General features: G+C 43.8%; 1 protein-coding gene across 1 annotated transcript in view; it reads right to left on the reverse strand.

Annotated features, from left to right (window-relative positions):
* Positions 1 to 16,207: 16,207 nt before the first annotated feature.
* The window catches only part of LOC147115170 (antizyme inhibitor 1-like), a 73,273-nt gene continuing 68,313 nt past the window's right edge, over positions 16,208 to 21,167 (reverse strand). The window contains exons 8-12 of the mRNA XM_085993488.1: positions 19,694 to 19,774; positions 18,957 to 19,122; positions 17,808 to 17,926; positions 17,060 to 17,271; positions 16,208 to 16,923 (exon numbers count right to left, since the gene is read on the reverse strand). Coding sequence (XP_085849614.1) covers positions 16,794 to 16,923; positions 17,060 to 17,271; positions 17,808 to 17,926; positions 18,957 to 19,122; positions 19,694 to 19,774 — 708 coding nt within the window. The 3' untranslated portion in view covers positions 16,208 to 16,793. The remainder of the gene's footprint in view (positions 16,924 to 17,059; positions 17,272 to 17,807; positions 17,927 to 18,956; positions 19,123 to 19,693; positions 19,775 to 21,167) is intronic.

A 21,167-nucleotide genomic window follows, 5' to 3' on the forward strand; every position in this document is an offset into this window, starting at 1 on the left:
GGTTCCTCGACATATTGGTCCAGGAAACCATCCCGTAAACAGTCCAGGAATTCCTCCTCCACAGTATTGTTACTAATTTGGTTGGCCCAATCTATATGTAGATTAAAGTCACCCATGATGACTGCTGTGCCCTTATTGCACGCTTCTTATTTTCCCTTTTAATGCCATCCCCAACCTCCGCCTTACTGTTTGGAGGTCTATATACCACTCCCACTAATGTTTTTTTCCCCTTAGTATTTCTCAATTCTACCCATACAGATTCCACATCATCAGAGCTAATATCCTTCATTACAATTGTATTAATCCCTTCTTTAACCAGTAATGTTACCCCACCTCCCTTTCCTTTTTGCCTATCTTTCCTGAATATCGAATACCCCTGGATGTTGAGTTCCCAGTCTTGGCCACCCTTGAGCCACGTTTCTGTAATCCCAACCAAATCATATTCGTTTACCTCTATTTGCACAGCCAATTCGTCCACCTTATTACAAATGCTCCTCGCATTAAGACACAAAGCCTTCAGGCTTGTTTTTTTAACGCTCTTAGACCTATTAGAATTATTATTTATTGTGGCCACGTTTGATTTAAACCGTTGATTTCTCTGACTGCCACTTTTGTTTTTCTCCTTCCTATCTTTTGCTTTTATCCCTGTTTCCCTTTCCTCTGTCTCCCTGCTCAGGTTCCCAAGCCCCAGACCCTTGGTTTTCCACTATTTCCGGAATTTTATTGCGACTTCTTCCGTGAAGACAGACACAAAGTATATGCTTAATTTCTCTGCCATTTCCTTATTCCCCATTATAAGTTTTCCTGTCTCAGCCTGTAAGGGACCCACATTTACTTTCACTAATCTTTTCCTTTTTTCATACGTATAGAAGCTTTTACAGTCTGTTTTTATGTATCTCGCTAGTTTACTCTCATTCTATTTTCTGTTTATTTATCAATTTCTTGGTCCTCCTTTGCTGAATTCTAAAATCCTCCCACTCCTCAGGCTTACTATTCTTTTTGGCAACATTATAGGTCTCTTCCTTTAACCTAATACTATATTTAATTGCTCTTGTTAGCCATGGGTGGACCATTTTTCCCGTGGTGTTTTTATTCCTTAAGGGAATAGGAGCTGGAGTAGGCCATTTGGCCCTTCGAACCTGCTCCACCATTCAACAAGATCATGGCTTATCTTCTACCTCAACTCCACCTTCCCGCACTATCCCCATATCCCTTAATTCCCTTCGTTCCCAAAACTTTATCGACCTATGTCTTGAATATACTCAACGACTGACCATCCACAGCTCTCTGGGGTAGAGAATTCCAAAGATTCACAACCTTTTGAGTGAAGAAATTTCTCCTCATCTCAGTCCTAAATGGCCGACCCCTTATTCTGTGACTGTGACCCCGTGTTCTAGATTCCCCAGCCAGGGGAAACATTTTCCCAGCATTAACCCTGTCAAACCCCTTAAGAATTTTATACATTTCAATTAGATCACCTCTCATTCTTCTAAACTCTAAGGAATATAGGCCTAGTCTACTCAAACTCACCTCATAGGGCAATCCCCTCATCCCAGGAACCAGTCTAGTGAACCTTTGCTGCACTCCCTCTAAGGTAAGTATGTCTTTCCTTAGATAAGGAGACCAGAACTGTACACAGTACTCCAGGTGTGGCCTCACCAATGCCCTGTATAATTATACTAAGACTTGTTTACTCTTGTACTCTAATCACTTTGTAACAAAAACTAACACACCATTTGCTTTCCTAATTGCTTGCTGTACCCACATGTTAACTTTCTGTGATTCATGTACAAGGACTCCCAGGTCCCTCTGAGTGCAAACATTTCCCAGTCTCTCACCACTCAAAAAATATTCTACTTTTTTGTTTTTCCTACCAACGTGGATAACTTCACACTTCCCCACACTGTATTTCATTTGCCACTCAGTCAACCTGTCTATATCTCTCTGCAGCCTCATTGCGTCCTCCTCACAACTTACTTTCCTACCTAACTTTGTATCATCAGCAAACTTGGATACATTACACTCAGTCCCTTCATTTAAGTCATTAATATAGATTGTAAATAGCTGAAGCCCAAGCACTGATCCTTGCAGTACCCCACTAGTTACAGCCTGCCAACCTGAAAAAGTCCCGTTTATTCCTACTCTCTGTTTTCTGTCCATTAACCAATCTTCAATCCATATTAATAGATTACCCCCAATCCCATGAGTCCTAATTTTGTGCAATAACCTCTTGTGTGGCACCTTATTGAATGCTTTTTTGAAAATCCAAATACATTATATCCACTGGTTCCCCCTTATCCGTCCTACTAGTTACATCTTCAAAAAACTCTAACAGATTTGTCAAACATGATTTCCCTTTCATAAAACCATGTTGACTCTGCCTAATCATATTATGATTTTCCAGGTGCCCTGTTGCCACGTCCCTAATAATAGATTCTAGCATTTTGCCTACTACTGATGTCAGGCTAACTGGCCTATAGTTCCCTGTTTTTTCTCTTCCTTCTTTCTTAAATAGCGGGGTTATGTTTGCTACCTTCCAATCCTTGGGGACTGTTCTAGAATCTAGGGAATTCTGGAAGATTAATACCATTGCATCCACTATCTCTGCAACTACCCCTTTTAAAACCCTAGGATGCAGGTCATCAGGTCCAGGGGATTTGTCACCACTTTGTCCCATTAATTTTGTTGCGAATTATGAATTATTTCTTTAAATGTTGGCCATTGCTTTTCTACTGTCATATCTTTTAATCTAGTTTCCCAACCTACCTTAGCCAACTCACCTCTCATACCTACGTAGTTTGCTTTGTTCAGAATTAGGACCCTAGTTTCAGACTTAACAAAATCACTCTCAAACTCAACATAAAATTCTATCATGTTATGATCACTGCTCCCCAGAGGTTCCTTTACTACAAGCTTATTAATTAACCCTGTCTCATTACACAATACTAGATTTAAAATAGCCAATTCCCTAGTAGGTTCTTCGACATACTGATCGAGAAAACTATCTTGAATGAACTCTTCCTCTGCACTATTACTGCAAATTTAGTTAGCCCAGTCTATATGAAAGTTAAAGTCCCCCATGATTACGGTATTAACCCTGTTACATGCATCTCTAATTTCCTGATTTATACTCTGCCCGACACTACAACTACTGTTAGGGGGCCTATAAACCACTCCCACTAGTGTTTTCTGCCCCTTGTTCTTTCTTAGCTCCACCCAAACTGATTCTACATTTTGTTTTTCTGAAGCAAGATCCTTTCTCTCTACTGTGTTTATCTCCTCCTTTATTATCAGGGCAACCCCCCACTCCGCCAACCCACCCACCCCACAACTTTTCCAATCTGCCTGTCTCTTCTAAAAGTCAAATATCCTGGAATATTTAGTTCCTGATGCGCTATCAATTACTCATAAAAGACTGAGAGTTAAGAGAGTAACTAAAGGCTTTTATTAACAAAAGAATGAAGGTCTGCCTCGAGTGGTCGACCGGTCCAGAAATACAAAGGGCTGGGGAGCAGTCACCTTTATACTAGGACTTGTGGGAGGAGTCAGCCGAGGCATGTCCAGGCATGTACACAGTGGAATACAAACAGTGGTTTACCACATTCACCCCTTGTTTAAAATTGAGTCCGGCGGGGTGAAGTGTATTAAAAGGTAGTGTATTGGAGTCTCTCCGGAGGTCTTGTCTGCCGCTGTGATCGGCGTGGCGATGGCAGGGGTAGTGGAGCTTCTGGCGTCGAGTCCTGCGTGGGCTGTGGCACAGGCGTGTCGTCCTCGTAGATGTCGAGCGGGTCGCGGGGCCCAGGCCTGCCGTCTGCTGGGGCTGGATATCGGATCGTGGGGGGGGGTGGTAGTGAGTAGTGGGTTACTGCGGCCCCCGAGGGTGCAAGGTCTCTTATGGAGACTGTGTCCTCCCGCCCGTCCGGGTATGCAATGTAAGCATACTGGGGGTTGGCGTGGAGGAGGTCGACCCTCTCGACCAGGGGGTCCGTTTTATGGGTCCTCACGTGCCTTCTCAGTAGGACCGGCCCTGGGGACATCAGCCATGGCGGTAGCGATGTCCCCGATGTGGACTTCCTTGGGAAGACAAACATTTTCTCATGAGGGGTGGCGTTAGTGGCAGTGCAGAGCAGTGACCGAATAGAGTGGAGCGCATTGGGGAGCACATCCTGCCAGCGGGAGGTTGGAAGGCCCCTAGACTTTAAGGCTAGCAGGGCGGCCTTCCAAACTGTCGCATTTCTCTTTCCACCTGTCCGTTCCCCCGGGGGTTGTAACTGGTGGTCCTGCTTGTGGCAATACCCCTAGTTAGCAGGTACTGACGGAGTTCGTCGCTCATAAACGATGAGCCCCGGTCGCTATGGATATAGCTGGGGAAACCGAACAGGGTGAAGAGGTCGTTCAGACATTTAATGACCGTGGCACTGGTCATGTCCGGGGAGGGGATGGCGAACGGGAAATGGGAGTACTCATCAATAATATTGAGGAAGTACACATTGCGGTCGGAGGAGGGGAGAGGCCCTTTAAAATCAACGCTCAGGCGCTCGAAGGGGCGAGTGGCTTTTATCAGGTGGGCCCTGTCTGGTCTATAAAAGTGCGGTTTGCACTCAGCGCAGACTTGGCAGTTCCTGGTCATGGTCCTGACCTCCTCAATGGAGTAAGGCAGGTTGCGGGCCTTGATGAAGTGGAAGAACCTGGTGACCCCCGGGTGGCAGAGGTCATTGTGGAGGGCCCGCAGTCTATCGATCTGCGCGCTGGCGCAGGTGCCACGCGATAGCGCATCCGGGGGTTCATTGAGCTTCCCGGGCTGGTACAAGATCTCGTAATTGTAGGTGGAAAGTTCGATTCTCCACCTCAAGATCTTGTCATTTTTGATTTTGCCCCTCTGCTTGTTGTTAAACATGAAAGCAACTGAACGTTGGTCAGTGAGCAGGGTAAATCGTTTTCCGGCCAGGTAGTGCCTCCAATGACGCACAGCCTCCACAATCGCCTGGGCCTCCTTCTCAACAGCGGAGTGTCTGGTCTCCGGGCCTTGGAGGGTTCGTGAAAAGAAGGCCACGGGTCTCCCCGCCTGATTGAGGGTAGCGGCCAGGGCAAAGTCGGACGCGTCGCTTTCCACCTGGAAGGGGATGGATTCGTCCACTGCGTGCATGGTGGCTTTGGCAATGTCTTCCTTGATACGGTGGAAGGCTAAGCGGGCCTCTGCCGTCAAGGGAAAAGAGGTGGACTTGATCAGCGGATGGGCCTTGTCCGCATAGTAGGGGACTCACTGGGCATAATAGGAGAAAAACCCTAGGCACCTCTTCAGGGCCTTGAGGCAGTGGGGCAGTGGGAGTTCCATAAGGGGACGCATCCGGTCGGGGTCGGGGCCGATGACTCCGTGTTCCACAACACAGCCAAGGATGGCGAGGCGATTTGTGCGGAATATGCACTTCTCCTTGTTATATGTCAGGTTCAGGAGTTGGGCGGTGCGGAGGAATTTTTCGAGGTTTGCGTCATGGTCCTGCAAGTCACGGCCGCAGATGGTCACATTGTCCAGATATGGGAAAGTGGCCTGCAACGCATTTTGATCTACCATCCGGTCCATCTCCCTTTGGAAGACGGAGACCCCGTTGGTGACGCCAAAGGGAACCCTAAGGAAGTGGTAGAGGCGGCCGTTTGCCTCAAAGGCAGTATACTGGCGGTCCTCAGGGCGGATAGGGAGCTGGTGGTACGCTGATTTCAGGTCAATGGTCGAGAAGACGCGGTACTGCGCGATCTGGTTGACCATATCAGCTATGCGGGGGAGTGGGTAGGCGTCCAGCAGGGTGTAGCGATTTATTGTCTGGCTGTAGTCGATGACCAGGCGCTGCTTCTCGCCGGTCTTAACGACCACAACCTGGGCTCGCCAGGGGCTGGTGCTGCCCTCAATAATCCCTTCCTTCAGGAGCCGCTCCACTTCGGTTTTAATGAAAACCCTGTCCCCGGCACTGTATCGCCTGCTCTTTGTGGCGATGGGCTTACAGTCGGGGATGAGGTTAGCAAACAGTGGGCGGGGGGGGTGACTCTGAGTGTGGAGAGGTTGCACCTGGTGCGCGGCGGGCAATTTGGGAGCTGCTGGCTGCGGACTGTGAGTGGGGGTAGGGGTCCACCGTACGCCATCGTAACACTTTTAAGGTGGCACTGAAAATCTAACCCCAGCAGGACGGCAGCGCAGAGGTCGGGCAGGACCAGAAGTTTAAAATGATCGTACACGGTCCCGTCTACTACGAGTGTCACTACGCAGTAGCCGCCGATGTCCGCCGACTGGGACTCGGAGGCCATAGAAATCCGCTGGTGCGCAGGCAGGACTGGGAGAGAGCAACACCGCACCGTGTCGGGGTGGATGAAGCTCTCCGTGCTCCCAGAGTCAAAAAGGCAGATTGTATCGTGGCCATTTACCTTAATGTCCATTGTGGAACTGGCCAGCTGGTGCGGTCTCGCTTGGTCCAGTGTAACGGATGCCAGCGTAGGGGTCGGTGTGTCGCTGCGGGTATCAGATGAGGCGGTGTTGGGGGCCTGCTGCGTTCCGGCTGTCATCCAAGATGGCGGCGTCCATGATCCCCGTGTGGCTGGAGGCGTCCAAAATGGCTGCTGTACCGGTGGTTCGCACATGGCCGGGGAGGCCCAAGATGGCGGCCCGCATGGCCCACACGCGGCGCTGCTGGGGTTCGGGGTGGCTTTGGCCCTGCAGACGTTAGCGTAGTGTCCCTTCTTCCCGCAGCCCGAGCAGATCGCGTTTTTCGCCGGGCAGCGCGCTCTGGGGTGTTTTGCCTGGCCACAGAAGTAGCATTTCTGGCCTTGGGGCACTGCTGTCTGGCCTTGGGACACTGCTGCGGTAGTTGGGCCGTTGCTGGGGTGTGGCTGGGGTGGCACGGCGCTATGAGGCGGTCCTACCGTGTCCCAGGCTGTCATTCCCCGCGGCGCCCACGGTGCAGAGGAGTAGGCATCCATGCCCCGGTAGGCTGCATCCAATGATAGTGCGAGTTCAGAGGCCTTGTTGAGGTCGAGGTCACTCTGCTCCAACAGTCGCTGTCGGGTGTAATTGGATCTGTGGCCCGCTACAAAAGCGTCCCGGATAAGTTCCTCTGTGTACACGGCGGCCTTTACATCCTTACAACCACAGGCCCGGCCAAGCACAGACAGTGCCTGAAGGTATTCCACGGTCGATTCCCCAGGTTGTTGTTTACGACTCCCCAGAAGGTGCCTGGCGTACACTTCGTTCACTGGGCGCGTGTACTGGTCCTTGAGGAGCTTGATAGTGTCCGCGTACGAGGTCGCGTCTTGGATGACCGAGTACACTCGGTGGTTCACTTTGGAGGTCAGGACATCCAGTTTGTCCTCGTCCGATTTGATTGCTGCGGAGGCGGTCAGGAATTTTTCGAAACACTTAAGCCAGTGAGTAAACTTGGTGGATGAGTCCGCCTCCCGATGATCTAAGTCCAGGCATGCTGGTGTGAGGATCTTCTCCATTATAAAAATTTTGTTAATAAAATTGATGCGCTATCAATTACTCATAAAAGACTGAGAGTTAAGAGAGTAACTAAAGGCTTTTATTAACAAAAGAATGAAGGTCTGCCTCGAGTGGTCGACCGGTCCAGAAATACAAAGGGCTGGGGAGCAGTCACCTTTATACTAGGACTTGTGGGAGGAGTCAGCCGAGGCATGTCCAGGCATGTACACAGTGGAATACAAACAGTGGTTTACCACAGTTCCCAACCTTTTTTCACTCTGCAACCATGTCTCTGCAATGGCTATTAAATCAAACCCATTTATTTTTATCTGTGCTATTAATTCATCTATTTTGTTGCGAGTGCTTCGTGCATTCAAATATACCTTTAGCTTTAACATTTTTCTATTTTTCCCTGATGTCATTTTAGTCACTGATGCTCTATTACCTTTATTAATCTCTCTGTCCCTTCCTGACCTACTTGGCTTATCTTTACCCAGATCACTACTCTGCTCTACAACCTTGATGTTTCTCTTACTGCTTTTGAATTACCCTTTCCTGAATCCTCCTACCCTCCCCCCCCCTAACATGCAGGTACAGCAAGCAATTAGATAGATAAATGGTATGTTAGCCTTTATTGCAAAGGGGTTGGAGTATAAGAGTAAGGAAGTCTTGCTGCAATTATATAGAGCTTTGGTGAGACCACACCTGGAGTACTGTGTACAGTTTTGGTCTCCTTACCTAAGGAAGGATATACTTGCCTTAGAAGCGGTGCAACAAAGGTTCAGTAGATTGATTCCTGGGATGAGAGGGTTGTCCTATGAAGTGAGATTGAGTAGAATAGGCCGATATTCTCTGGAGTTTAGAAGAATGAGAGGTGATCTCATTGAAATGCATAAATTTTTTAGATGCCTTGACAAGTTAGATGCTGAGAGTCTGTTTATCCTGGCTGGAGAGTCTAGAACCAGGGGTCAGAGTCTCAGAATAAGGGTTGGCCATTTAGGACTGTGATGAGGAGAAATTTCTTCACTTAGAGGGTTGTGAATCTTTGGAATTCTTTACCCCAGAGGGCTGTGGATGCTCAGTCGTTGAGTATATTTAAGACAGAGATCGATAGATTTTTGGACACTAAGGTAATCAAGGGATATGGGGATCGGGCAGGAAAGTGGAGTTGAGGTAGAAGATCAGCAATGATCTTCTTGAATGGCAGAGCAGGCTCGAGGGGCAGTTATGGCCTACTCCTACTCCCATTTCTTATGCTCTTATGTTATTAGGAACAGAGTGACTGAGCACTTGGACAAATATGAACTGACCAGAGAGAGCCAGCATGGATTTGTAAAGGATAAGTCATGTCTAATGAACCTAGTTGAATTTTTTGAGGAGATAAGTAACGTGGTAGATAATGCCCTTTTACCTCCTCCCTTCCCACTGTCCAGGGCCCCAAACACTCCTTCCAGGTGAAACAGCGATTTACTTGTACTTCTTACAATTTGGTATACTGTATTCGCTGCTCACGATGCGGTCTCCTTTACATTGGGGAGACCAAACGCAGATTGGGTGACCACTTTGCGGAACACCTCCGTTCAGTCCGTAAGGGTGACCCTGAGCTTCCGGTCGCCTGTCACTTTAATTCTCCGTTCCACTCCCACTCAGACCTCACCGTCCTCGGCCTCTTGCATTGTTCCAATGAAGCTCAATGTAAGCTCGAGGAACAGCACCTCATCTTTCGATTAGGCACTTTACAGCCTTCTGGACTCAACATAGAGTTCAACAATTTCAGATCATAACCTCTGCCCCTATCCTTTTTTTTTCCATTTATTTATTTTTTCTCTCTCCCACATGGCAGATGTCTTTCATTCTGCCAGTGCCATTTACACTTCATCTAGAGCTATCTTTTGTTTCTTTACTGGCCCCATTACCATCTCCTTTTGCCTCACACCATCATCCCTTTTGTCATTCAGTCTCTCCTGCCTTCCATCCTATCACAGACCTTCCCTTTTGTTCTTTCCTCCCCTTTCCCTGCCCCTACACTTGCTTAAAATCTGTTACATCTCTAACTTTTTCCAGTTCTGACGAAGGGTCATCTACCTGAAACATTAACTCTGTTTCTCTCTCCACAGATGCTGCCTGACCTGCTGAGTGTTCCCAGCATTTTCTGTTTTTATTTCAGATTTCCAGCATCTGCAGTATTTTGCTTTTGTATTGTGGTAGAAAGGGAATGGTTATGGATGTTGTTTATATAGACTTCCAGAAGGCTTTCGATAAAGTTCCACATAAGAGATTGTTAACAAAAATGAGAGCACATGGAATTGGAGGCAATCTATTGACATGGGTAGGGAATTGGTTAGGAGGTAGAAGACAGAGAGTAGGTGTAATGGGTATGTACTCCAATTGGCAGGATGTGACTAGTGGTGTCCCCCAGGGATCTGTACTGGGGCCTCTGCCTTTAATTATATTTATCAATGACAAAGATGAAGGAATATAGAGCCATATATCCAAGTTTGCTGATGACACCAAGTTAGGTGGCACAGTGAATAGTGTAGATGGGAGCAGAGAGTTGCAAAGGTACATTGATAGATTAAGTAGTAGACTCATGATTAAGGTCAGAGCATGTGGAGTCAGGGGACAAGTAGCAGAATTGCTAGCAAGCTGGCTACAATACAGAAAACAGAGAGTAGGGGCTAAGGGTAGCTACTCAGACTGGCAAAAGGTGGGAAGTGCTGTTGCACAAGGATCAGTGCTGGGACCACTGTGGTTCACTACATAAACAATTTGGATTCGGGAATCGGAAGTACAATTTCAAAATTTGCTAACGACACCAAATTGGGGGGGAGTATAGTTAATACTGACAAAATACAAGAAGACATTAATAAACTTGCAGAATGGGCATGTAATTGGCAAATTAATTTCAATATAGATAGGTGTGAGGTGGTGCATTTTGGTAGGAACAATAAGGAGGCCACACACTGCTTGGATAATAAGAGTCTAAATGGAGTAGAAGAGCAAAGGGATCTAGGGCAATGGTTCTCAAACTGGGTTGTGTGGACCCCTGGGGGTCCACGGAGACCTTCCAAGGCGTCTGCGAAGCATTGGCCAATTATTCGTTGGAGAAGATCTTTGAAAAATTGCAGACTGTAAAAATGAACCAATGAAGATCGGGGAGTAGGCGGGACCAGTGTGTTCACATTCGGGTTCCTTCCAATTACTTCATTGGTGTCTGTGGGAGGAGAGCAGAGTTTGGCTGGCTGGTAATACGGCAAAGGGCGACTTATTTGGAAAAGCCTTCCCCTGGGGCCCAGCTTTGTTTATTTTTCAGTCTTATAGAGAGCAGAGATGTGGCTGAGAAAAGCAGAGTGAGTAATGGTGCAGGAGGTGGGGCGGCCTTCAGTTTACATCACTGCCAGTGGGAAGGGAAATGCCGTAATAGGCGAGGCTTTTCGGGGTAAATTCCGAGCACTGAGCAGTGGAGAAAGTGGACAAGACCACCTGTGGCTCCAGATTGTGGACTTCCATGTTAGAAATCTTTGAAACTTTTGACACTGATGTTTACAACCTTTAAAAAAAAACAAATGTGTGAAAAATTGTTTTGTTTTACTTTCGTTTTGCCCTCAAGCCGATAGTGCGGATATATTCGGCAGACTCTGGCGATCCCTTGGCCTGGCTCAGTGCTCCATGCCCGACTCCAGGTGTAACATTTATAAATTGTGCTCTTTATAATGACTTTCTCCCACCCTGCTTCCTGTAAGGACTCTATTCCATTCTCCTAGTTTCTCCGTTTCATCTGTTCTGATGATGCCACCTTCCATGCTAGTGCTTCTGATATATCTTCCTTTTTCCTGAACTGAGGATTCCCCTCTACCGTGGTTCACAGGCCCTCGACTGCATCAGCTCCATTTCCCACACTTCTGCACCAGGCGACACCCACAGCTTTAGTGCACCGTAAGTACAGTTCCCATCAATTTCACAGTAATGATACTGACTAGGAACCTTATATGAAGGATCGCAAACCTGTCTTGTTTTAAATCATGAGATTTTTTGCTCCCAAACACTGTGGTTAGTACAGGGAGAAGATGGAAAATTGACCGAATCCAAGCACCAGAACTGTGACAGGAGTGCACTGCTCATTATTTTCTGATTGGAAAGCAATGGTGGCTCAAGAGGCACATGTTGAGTGCATGGGCTTCATTAAAAGCTTTGAAGAACAAGTTAGTGAGGGAGGAGCTTCCCTGCCCCACATTTCCTGCTGGCTCACTGCCCCAGCATTTCATTGGTGTGAATCTGTGCAAAACATGTTACTTCAATATCACTTGGTACACCAAGGGAAATGGACTTTCTGGTCTGCAGCACAAATATTGTTAAAGCTGTAATGTCCTTTGCCGATGCAAGTGAGTGAGGTCGCATTTTGTAAGAAGCATTTATGTTAGTTATTGTTGCCTTTTTGGAGTTTTCATTGGTTTTAGGCCCATTCTCATTTTGCTGTTTTTTGTTTATTTTTTCCATCTGCCTCTACTGTTCTGGGGAACTGCCCTCTGCCCAGAAATAGCCCCTACACCATAGGAGAGGCATTCCTTTGGTAATTCCTCTTGTCTTCAGGGAGCTAGAGGATGAGGAGTTCTACAGACATGAAGAGATGTACTTCCATCAGAGGGCACAACAACCTGCTCCTGCCCAGGGATTCAGATATACAGACAATGTCAGAGGTACTGGACAGGTCTGAGGATCAGTGTCTTTTCCACTTGCGTTTCACCAAGGGAATATCTTTGCAGGCAGACCTCCAAAGCTTGTCCACAACTGGGCTAACTCTACCAGTTGTGGTGAAACTACTGCCTTGAACTTCTAAGTTACTGGCTCCTTTCAAGCTGCCAACGGTCAGATTAGCCAATCTGCAGTGCACCACTGCATACATCAGGTCACTGATATTGTTTGGTAGGGTGAAGGACCCTTGCATCACTTCTCCTAAAAACAATCATCAGCAAGAGAGAGCTTGTCACTTCTTTTTAAAAATAGTGACTGGTTTGCCAAGATTGCCTCATTAATGGATCCCATGTGGTCATATGGGTTCCTTTCAGCAATTAAATGTTTATGAATTGGAGGGGCTTCCAACATCCAGTTCATGTGTGACTATTAGAATTACATCATGCAAGTGGATGCCAGGTACCTTGGAATTTACAATGCATTTATTTATACTAGTCAAAACAGTTCCATCATTAGTTCAAGGCATTTCTGCCCTTACTGAATAGATCTTGAGCAACCAGAAATACCCTCGAGTTGTTGCTGATGAGAGAGTGTGGAATTCAAGAAATAAAAGGATCCACAAAGATACAAATAGAGCAATAGGCATGCTGAAACCTTATCTGGATAGGGTGGAGGGTGTCCTGCTGTAAAGCCCTAGAAAGATCTCCAAATGATAGGATAACTATGCAGCATACAGCACGCTACTATCGGGTGCAAGAGGTGGCTCAGGAAGGGTCAGAAAAAGGTACAATGAGGCTGAGCTCCACTTCCTCATGCACATAACAGCCAGCCATATCCCTTCCTCTTACCACTGAGGGAGCACATGACAGGTTCTAGATCAGTCAAATTATACATCGTCACAAAGGTGAAACACTGGGGTAAAAGTTAGATACACACATTACATTTAGGGAAATGCAATTTGGTTGTTCTAAAGTTCAACTATATATCCATAAAGTGTTCTTGGCAGTGTTGGATAATAGTTTTAAGATTTGTGAGGCTTTGCTACTGACAAGAGTCCCACTCAAAGGCAACACCGATGAGGGAAAAGGCAGGGAAGTCAGCACTCCTAATTTTCACAAAAAATAAATCACTAAAATCAGATGCACTGATTTCTATGCGCGATTCTCTAATTTTCATTTCCCAAGTGAGGCTTTGCGACAGGAGTGGAGCCTTGCAAAATTTACCGTGGCTGGTCCTCCTCCGAGCGCTCTATAGTTACGTCTCATTAGATGAGTTATGCAGCATACTACTGTACAACAAATCTGGATACTTTGGCTGGGCTGTATTGTAGGTCAAATTTAAAATTCTCACCAGTGTTCAAATCCCTCCATGGCCTCGCCCCTCCCTAGCTCTGTAACCTTCTCCAGCCCTACAATTGAAGATCTCTGCATTCCTCCAATTCTGGCCTCTTGTGCATCCCCGATTTCCTTCACCGCACATTTGGCGTCTGTACCTTTAGCTGTCTCGGCCCCAAGCTCTCTACCTCTCTCTTCTTTAAGATGCATCTTAAAACCTACCTCGTTGACCAAACTTTTGGTCACCTGTCCAAATATCGCATGTGGCTCAGTTCACATTTTGTCTGATAACGCTTCGGTGAAGCACCTTGGGACATTAAAAGCACCATATAAATACAAGTTGTTGATGTATGTGATCAGTCAAGGTATCCAAAATGCTGCTTTCATTTGCTTATTGTGTGCTCTATGATTCTAGTAGTTGCATGCACCTGTGCTCAACAATTGTTCATGGCTGTTGTAGAAGTTTTGTAAGCCACAGTTCAAAAGCATAGTCTTGACTCCCATGATCAGCTTCGCTCTTTTCTTTGTGGGTCAAATAATAGGGGCGTAGTGGATTGCCTTAAAATAAATGTATCATGATTATGTGAATGGTGAGAAAATTGGCCCAAGATGACTCAAGACCCTTTGAAGGTGGCAAAAGTTTGACAAGTATCAATTTAATTGTAAAGTTGTTGGAGCGGATGTCCGACTAGAATAATTCCTGTTAACTATTTTTGCAGGTTATACATCAGTTCAATTTGTTAGACTAAAGCTCATTACCCAAGATTATTTTGCAAGTAGTGTATTCATCTTGTAAATCTGATCAGGATTGACTGCTGGGAATTAGTTGCAATGAGACAGCACAGGGGTGGAAGGTGACTTCGTAAGTGCGTACTTAAATAATTCCTCGAAGTTTCTATGCTATTTTCTCAGAGAAACAAGACTGCCCATTTGCTTCGGCGTACATTATCTCAAGTTCTGTGAAGAAATTTTCGAAGTAGGTTTGTTTAATTAACCCTTTGTGAACCAGCTGCATTTTTACTACTCAACACTTCTGTAAATAACTCTACACATGAATAAACCTTTATAATAGTTTAGCCAATTACAAAAAGTATTTGGAGTGGAGATATTACATGCTTTCTGAAGTGGTAGGAGTACTATGCCAAAAGCAAATTTACAATAAAGGGAGAATTGCTTGCCCTGTAGCATGCTAGATCCCATATGCTAAGCAGAGTTAAGTTTCTGATCACAGGAAGTGTAGCCTTTCCTATGAAAGCTGTCATTTACAGCAAGATGAAAAAATGCATTAGAAGCAAGCCCAAATTCTAACTATCAAGGCTTAAAGTCTTGAAAGGGCCGGGTCTCTCATCTATTTCCCCAGTTGGGTAATGCAGCAGTGTCCAAGATGTGGCCCGAGCGCTCCTACAAAAGCCCACTTCTTTCCTTTTGTTTGAATGTGGAGCAGTTCAAGCTCTCCAGCCTTGAGGATCTGCCTAACTGCTGCACTTAAGATACAAGGGAACAGGCCAAGCTCAGAAGAGCAAAAAGGTGAAGTAGTTATTGTGTGCGTACAATTTTTTTTTACTGCATAATGGAGCTTAGAACTTCTACGCGAGGGTTTGGATTTTAAATAGGGGAATTATTTAAATTAAGCAGCTGTAGATTTCTAGTGTGGGTGGAGGATAACAACTACAATTTATATAGCGCCTTTAATGTAGTAAAACATCCCAAGGCGCTGCACAGGAGTATTTTAAGACAAAAAATTTGACACCGATCCACATAAGGATAAATTAGGGCAGATGACCAAAAGCTTGGTCAAAGAGCTAGGTTTTAAGGAGCGTCTTAAAGGAGGAAAGAGGTAGAGAGGCGGAGAGGTTTAGGCAGGGAATTCCAGAGCTTAGGGCCTAGGCAACAGAAGGCACAGCCACCAAAGGTTGAGCAATTATAATCAGGGATGCTCAGGAGGGCAGAGTTAGAGGAGCGCAGATATCTCGGGTGGGGGTGTTGCAGGACATTACAGAGATAGGGAGGGGCGAGGCCATGGAGGGATTTGAAAACAAGGATGAGAATTTTGAAATCAAGGCGCTGCTTAACTGGGAGCCAATGTAGGACTGGAATTTCTAGTGCATCGGAGCTGGGATTTTTAGTGTGGAGGGGGTCAATTTTTCAACATATGCAGCCAACTGAATGGTTGCACAAGTGAATAACAAAAAACAATTTATTTCATAAAAAAGCAGCCATGGAAATTATAGCTTTTAAATACTGCCAAAGTTCCAGATAAGGCAGTAGGAAGCCAAGTGAAACCTATTTTGCCTACAAAAGTAAACCACTGAGATGTTTTGACGTGACAAGATGCTTTATCAATGCAAGTATTATTAGTGCGCAAGAAAAATGCAAGCAGGATGTGTTAGCCAGCTTGAGTTCTCTTCTATTTGAGGTTGTTTGAAATTTACCCAGTTGGACTTTAAACATTTATTAATAAACACACAGGGTAACTAGAGAAACCAACCATGTTGGTACTGTGTATGTGAAGAAAATTTAGGTGTTGAGCAATATTAAAAACCAAAAAAAGGAACGGACTTTTTTGTAGATAATATCAAGTAACATCTTGTATAGCAATGTATTTTACATTGAACGGTAGACGTGTAAATGTAAATATGCTCTCATCTTTAACAAGCTCCAGTCTGTTCTGTATTTTGCCTTTAACTCTATGCTCAATTAATATAAAAAGCCAAAATGAAGCTATATAATTTTATTGGAAATCAAAACAGGGACAATAGATCATATAAAGTTTGCTGCAATTTTACATTTATTAAACTACAGAACAAAGCACATATTTTACACATCCTAAACATTTTACACATCAAGTCAAATTGCTCTGGTTATTCTGTTAAATGGGCAAAAAAAACCTCAAGACATCTATAACAAGAATATCTGTATAAAAATTGTGAACATGTAAACTGTAAGCAGGGAACCCAGTGATAGGTTTCCACCTCTTCCAAGTCATCCATTTTGTTGCATATTTTATTGTTGGTTTGTGGGGGGAGGGGGGGGGGGGGGGGGGAGAAGGGAGAAAGAGAAAGTAAAAAGTTACATCAACTCGCAGGCTTCATTTCAGATGGTTAAAATGTTAATTTTTCCACATGACCACTTGTAGTTATTCTAGCTGATTTCTGCCTGGTCCCGATTAACTATTTCAAGTGTTCGAGTTAAAATTTAACAAAAAAAAAATTAAAAACAAAGCAGGATTGTTCCACTGGTTTTCTTCCACGTTGGAATGTCAACCAGACATGCGATTGAACAGAACTGCAAAATTCAGTAACTTAAGCACTGATGCCAGACAAACTAGCAGCTGGAAAACCTTCTTCCTGGCTCAGCTGAAAACAAGAAGGCACACAAGAGAAGTTCTTCACAGATGTTTCCAAGGTTAAACCAACTTCCTGCATCCAATACCTGAGACAAAAAAAAATTAAAACACATTAAAAAGCATCAAACCCTTCCACCCACTTTTGTCAAATCAACTGGTCATTAATGATGCCATTATATTATCTTCATGCTTATTTAACAAACTAAGTTTTGGATTACTTACCAATCACTTATTGACATCACACAGTAAACTGGTAGTCTCTGGAACTCACTGAAAGCAGACTGCTCCAATGTGTATGCTCCCATGTTTTCAAAGATGACCCAATCACCAACACTTAATTCAGGTAGGAGACAGTGTTCCACAACTTGATCAAGTCCATCACAGGATGGTCCCCACAGGCTGCTGGCAAATACAGGCTCTCCTGAATTAGGTTTCTAATGGAAGAAAAAGGGGAACAAATTAGAATGATTCTTCAGCTGCATTGGACCATTCCAGAAAAAAAAAAGCACCTATAGAACTTTAAAGATGCTCTCAGGCTTCAAATAGGTAACTAACACAGGCAGTATCTGCAAAAATACACAGATTTTTAGCTCAGGCAAAACTAACTGAAGAGATGGCTTGTGTTAACTTTCGCTCCCAAAAGCAAGATATCTTACCTGAGGTATATAATACAGTACTTCTATAAGTACGCTCATCGTAACAACTGGCCCCATTACAACAGTGACTACACGTCAAAAGTACTTCATTGGCTGCAAAGCGCTTTGGGACGTCCGGTGGTCGTGAAAGGCGCTATATAAATGCAAGTCTTTCTTATTATCAGTTCCGGTTTGGTTAGGTTGATGTACAAAATTACACTTACACTTCATGTACATGCTTAACTGCATTTGATGAATAAAAAAAACTTAAAATCAAGAATATTTGAATTTACGAGTTTCTCTCCCTAATGCCCTCCAAACAATAACAATCTCACCTTGTGAAGAATTGGAATGGCATTCACAGTTCCATACAAATTGTTTGCAAAAGAGCCATAAACACCATCACTTATGTAATATATGAAGAATGGTTCATCATTCATGGAGGACACAACCACTGTAATGGATAAAGAAACCAAGATTAGTTTTCAGAACTCAATTTTTGTTAATTCTTTAGAAAAACCATAAAAACAGCCATCGTGGACTGGATGGGCAGTGGATTTGTACACCGTCCTTTGGGTGAGGTCTAATTCAGCCCAGACAGATGGGATGACCGTCTAATAGTTTAAGGATTCTAGGGAAGATGAAGTTTTAAGGAAAGGTTAGAAAACTCTTCAGCCTTGAAAAGAAGTATGAGGGGGAAACTTAGATATTCAAGATATTACATGGAATATAAATAAGGTTAATCCTGAGCACTATTTCAAGTTAAACCACAAATGCATGGTGAGGGAACATGAAGTACCAACTGGTATTGGGAAATTTAGGAATGAAGCTAGGAAGCATTTTTTTCCAAAGTGATTAATACCTTCTGGATAAGGTATGGAAGCACAAACTCCAGTCATTTGAGACAATTGGATGCTGTTATGGAAGAAATTGTAGGTTTCTATGGAAAGAGGAGATAGATTAGCCAAATGGCCTCCCTCATCTGTACTTACCTTTGAGTTTCTAGTAGCTTCAATCCAGTTACTAGTGAATCAAGAATCCACAGGATAAACCCACCTATAATGTGGCACTCTAATTCAGGGAAACTACAACAATGGGTTGCATGCAAATCCAAGGTGGAGGAACAGGGGAACTGGGAGTGAACCTACAGATATTGGGAATATTATTTTAAGGTTGATAATAAAGTATGTTATGGGGCAGAATAGAAAGAACTCTACTTAAAAACTGGCTGTGTTACATCTGATCTAGAAATGTTTCATCAATGAGTTGTTCAGAGGTGAGGGTGGGGGAAGAAAGAACCAAAGGCATGAACACACTAAAGTAAATAAAAAACTAAAAATTAGCCACTGCAATCAATTACTGGAATAACATACAAATATCCTCTGAATGCATTATATAGCCATCATATGAATGCTTTATATAGATAGAGTTGATAGCATACTATTCAGCTAATAATGAAACTCGATGGGAACACTTGGGATTACCTCCAGACTGATCCTGTGAATCTCTTGCAACAGCCTTCTTGGCTACAATGTTAACTGCGAGAGTGAATGCAGAATTCACATAGTAGCTACCAGGTTCAGCAATGATTTTAATACCGCTTTCAGAAGGGAAGTAAATATCAAGGAGTGGATTAATGGCATCAAAAACCTAGAATGGGAGACAAATTCATGACTAAAATACCAACCATATTCAGATATTTGTATTATACATAAAGCAACACATTTAAAACTTAGGCTCACTAAACAAGAGGCCCACTTCGAATAGCTAGCTTAATTTAAGAACAACCCCACTACTACTACTGTCTGCACATAGTGAAAACAATATAAATCATTTCAAATATAGTGTCAGGTTATGTGCAAACAGCAAACTAAAAGGGTCAATTTTTTTTTTTTTTTTTTTTAAGTTTAATTTGTAAGCAGATTAGTCTTTCCTATTCTATGGGAGAAATTAATAAACCTCCAGATGAACATTTGGTAAAAAGCGATGTAGCAGAGGAGGCAACTTGTTGCCAGGCCTTGGCCGATGAAGCTCTGCAACCAGCCATTATCAAGTGTGCAAGAGCAGTCCAGGTTGCGTTCTCTTCCGTGCTTACCACTTGACCATGAAGCAGAGATTCACGGATTAGGGAAATTATCCACGTCCTATTATTCTGTGACATAGTACATCAGATATTTTAACCCCATACTTAGCATAAATTAGAACAAAGCCTTTTTCATACCTTTTCAAGCTGTAATTCACCATCTGTTCCAGAAAATCCACCTCCAATGTCAAGCAGATTCATATTGAAACCAAACTCTTCCTGTAACAGAACACGAGGAATCAGGAAGTTTTATTCAATTTTGCTTTGAAACAACTACCTTGCTTTGTAAACTGCATTTCCTGTAAATTGACATGCAAGGGTATAAGATTAAACTATGGATAAACCACCGTTAAATTAAAAATGAAAATAGTTTTGAACAAATCTTCTGAACACAATGAAAACCAAAAGGTGTGTTTTAAGTTGGGTTGCTCGGCAGTCATTTACAGCATCATGAATTGATTTGGCTCAGCTTGACTATAATGAGTGAAAAATTTAAAGTGGATCCACATTTGCCAAGAGGCAGGGATACCAACACATCACATGATACTTGCCTGCTATATGCTAAGTATGTGGCACTTAATATTTTCCATCTAATTTTTGACAGCAGACTTCAAGGAAACAGACAGGTGGCAGATGCAATTTAATGTGGATAAGTGTGATTAATACATTTTTGGGAGAAGAAACAAGAAATGCAAGTATACACTTAACAGTGAGACCCTGAAGGATGGGGATGAATAGGGATCAAATACATAATTCCCAGAAAATTCAAGTGGTAGAAAAAAGCCAGTAGAATCTTGGGGTTTATAAATAGGGGCTTGGAGTACAAGAATAAAGAAGTACTGATGAATTTATACAAAACATGGGTTAGGCCACAGTTAGAGAACTATGTACATTTTTGAGCATCTATTCTAGAAAGGGTATTAAAGTCACGGAGAATATATGGTGTAGATTCACTTGGATGGAAAACTAGTTACGAGGAGAGACTTGAGAAACTGGGACTATTTCCACTGGAGAAGGCTCAGAGGAGATTTGTCAGAGGTTTTTAAAATGAAGAGGAGTTTTAATAGTGAATGGGGAAACAATGTTTCTTCTGGTTCAGGAGTCAATGATTGTGATAAATTTAAACTGATGACCACTCCCAGAGTCCAGAGAGATTAGGGGAAATTTCTTCACACAAGGCTGTTGGGAGCATATAATGGTTTGCTACATTGAGTGATTGAGGAAGACCCCATTGCTTTTAAGGGAAAATTGGATAAATATTTGAAGTAAAGAAATACATGGTAGTGAGATTAGTTTTGGATTGCTCTAACAAAGAGGCAGCACAGACTCGATTGACCAAATGGAACCCCCTCCTGTACTTTGTTGGGTGGGATTGGTTGGTGTGAGGGGCACTATCTGTCTACCAAACTGCTGTAATTTACTCCAAGGAGAGCAGGTGAATTTGAGTATCAGTAAAGGCTGAGATTTGAATAAGTGGATCTTCTGAAGGTTATGAATCTATGTAAACAAAACATGTTACTATTGTACTTGCTGGTAGAGTTCCAGGTCTCCACTGAATCTTTGCTCTTTTCTTGTGCAAGCTAGAAGAACTACTTAGCAGAAGCTAAAGGAA

The sequence above is a fragment of the Somniosus microcephalus genome, chromosome 7, assembly GCF_052327205.1.
Source record: "Somniosus microcephalus isolate GS21.2 chromosome 7, FLI_Smic_1.0, whole genome shotgun sequence".
Taxonomy (NCBI): Eukaryota; Metazoa; Chordata; class Chondrichthyes; order Squaliformes; family Somniosidae; genus Somniosus; species Somniosus microcephalus.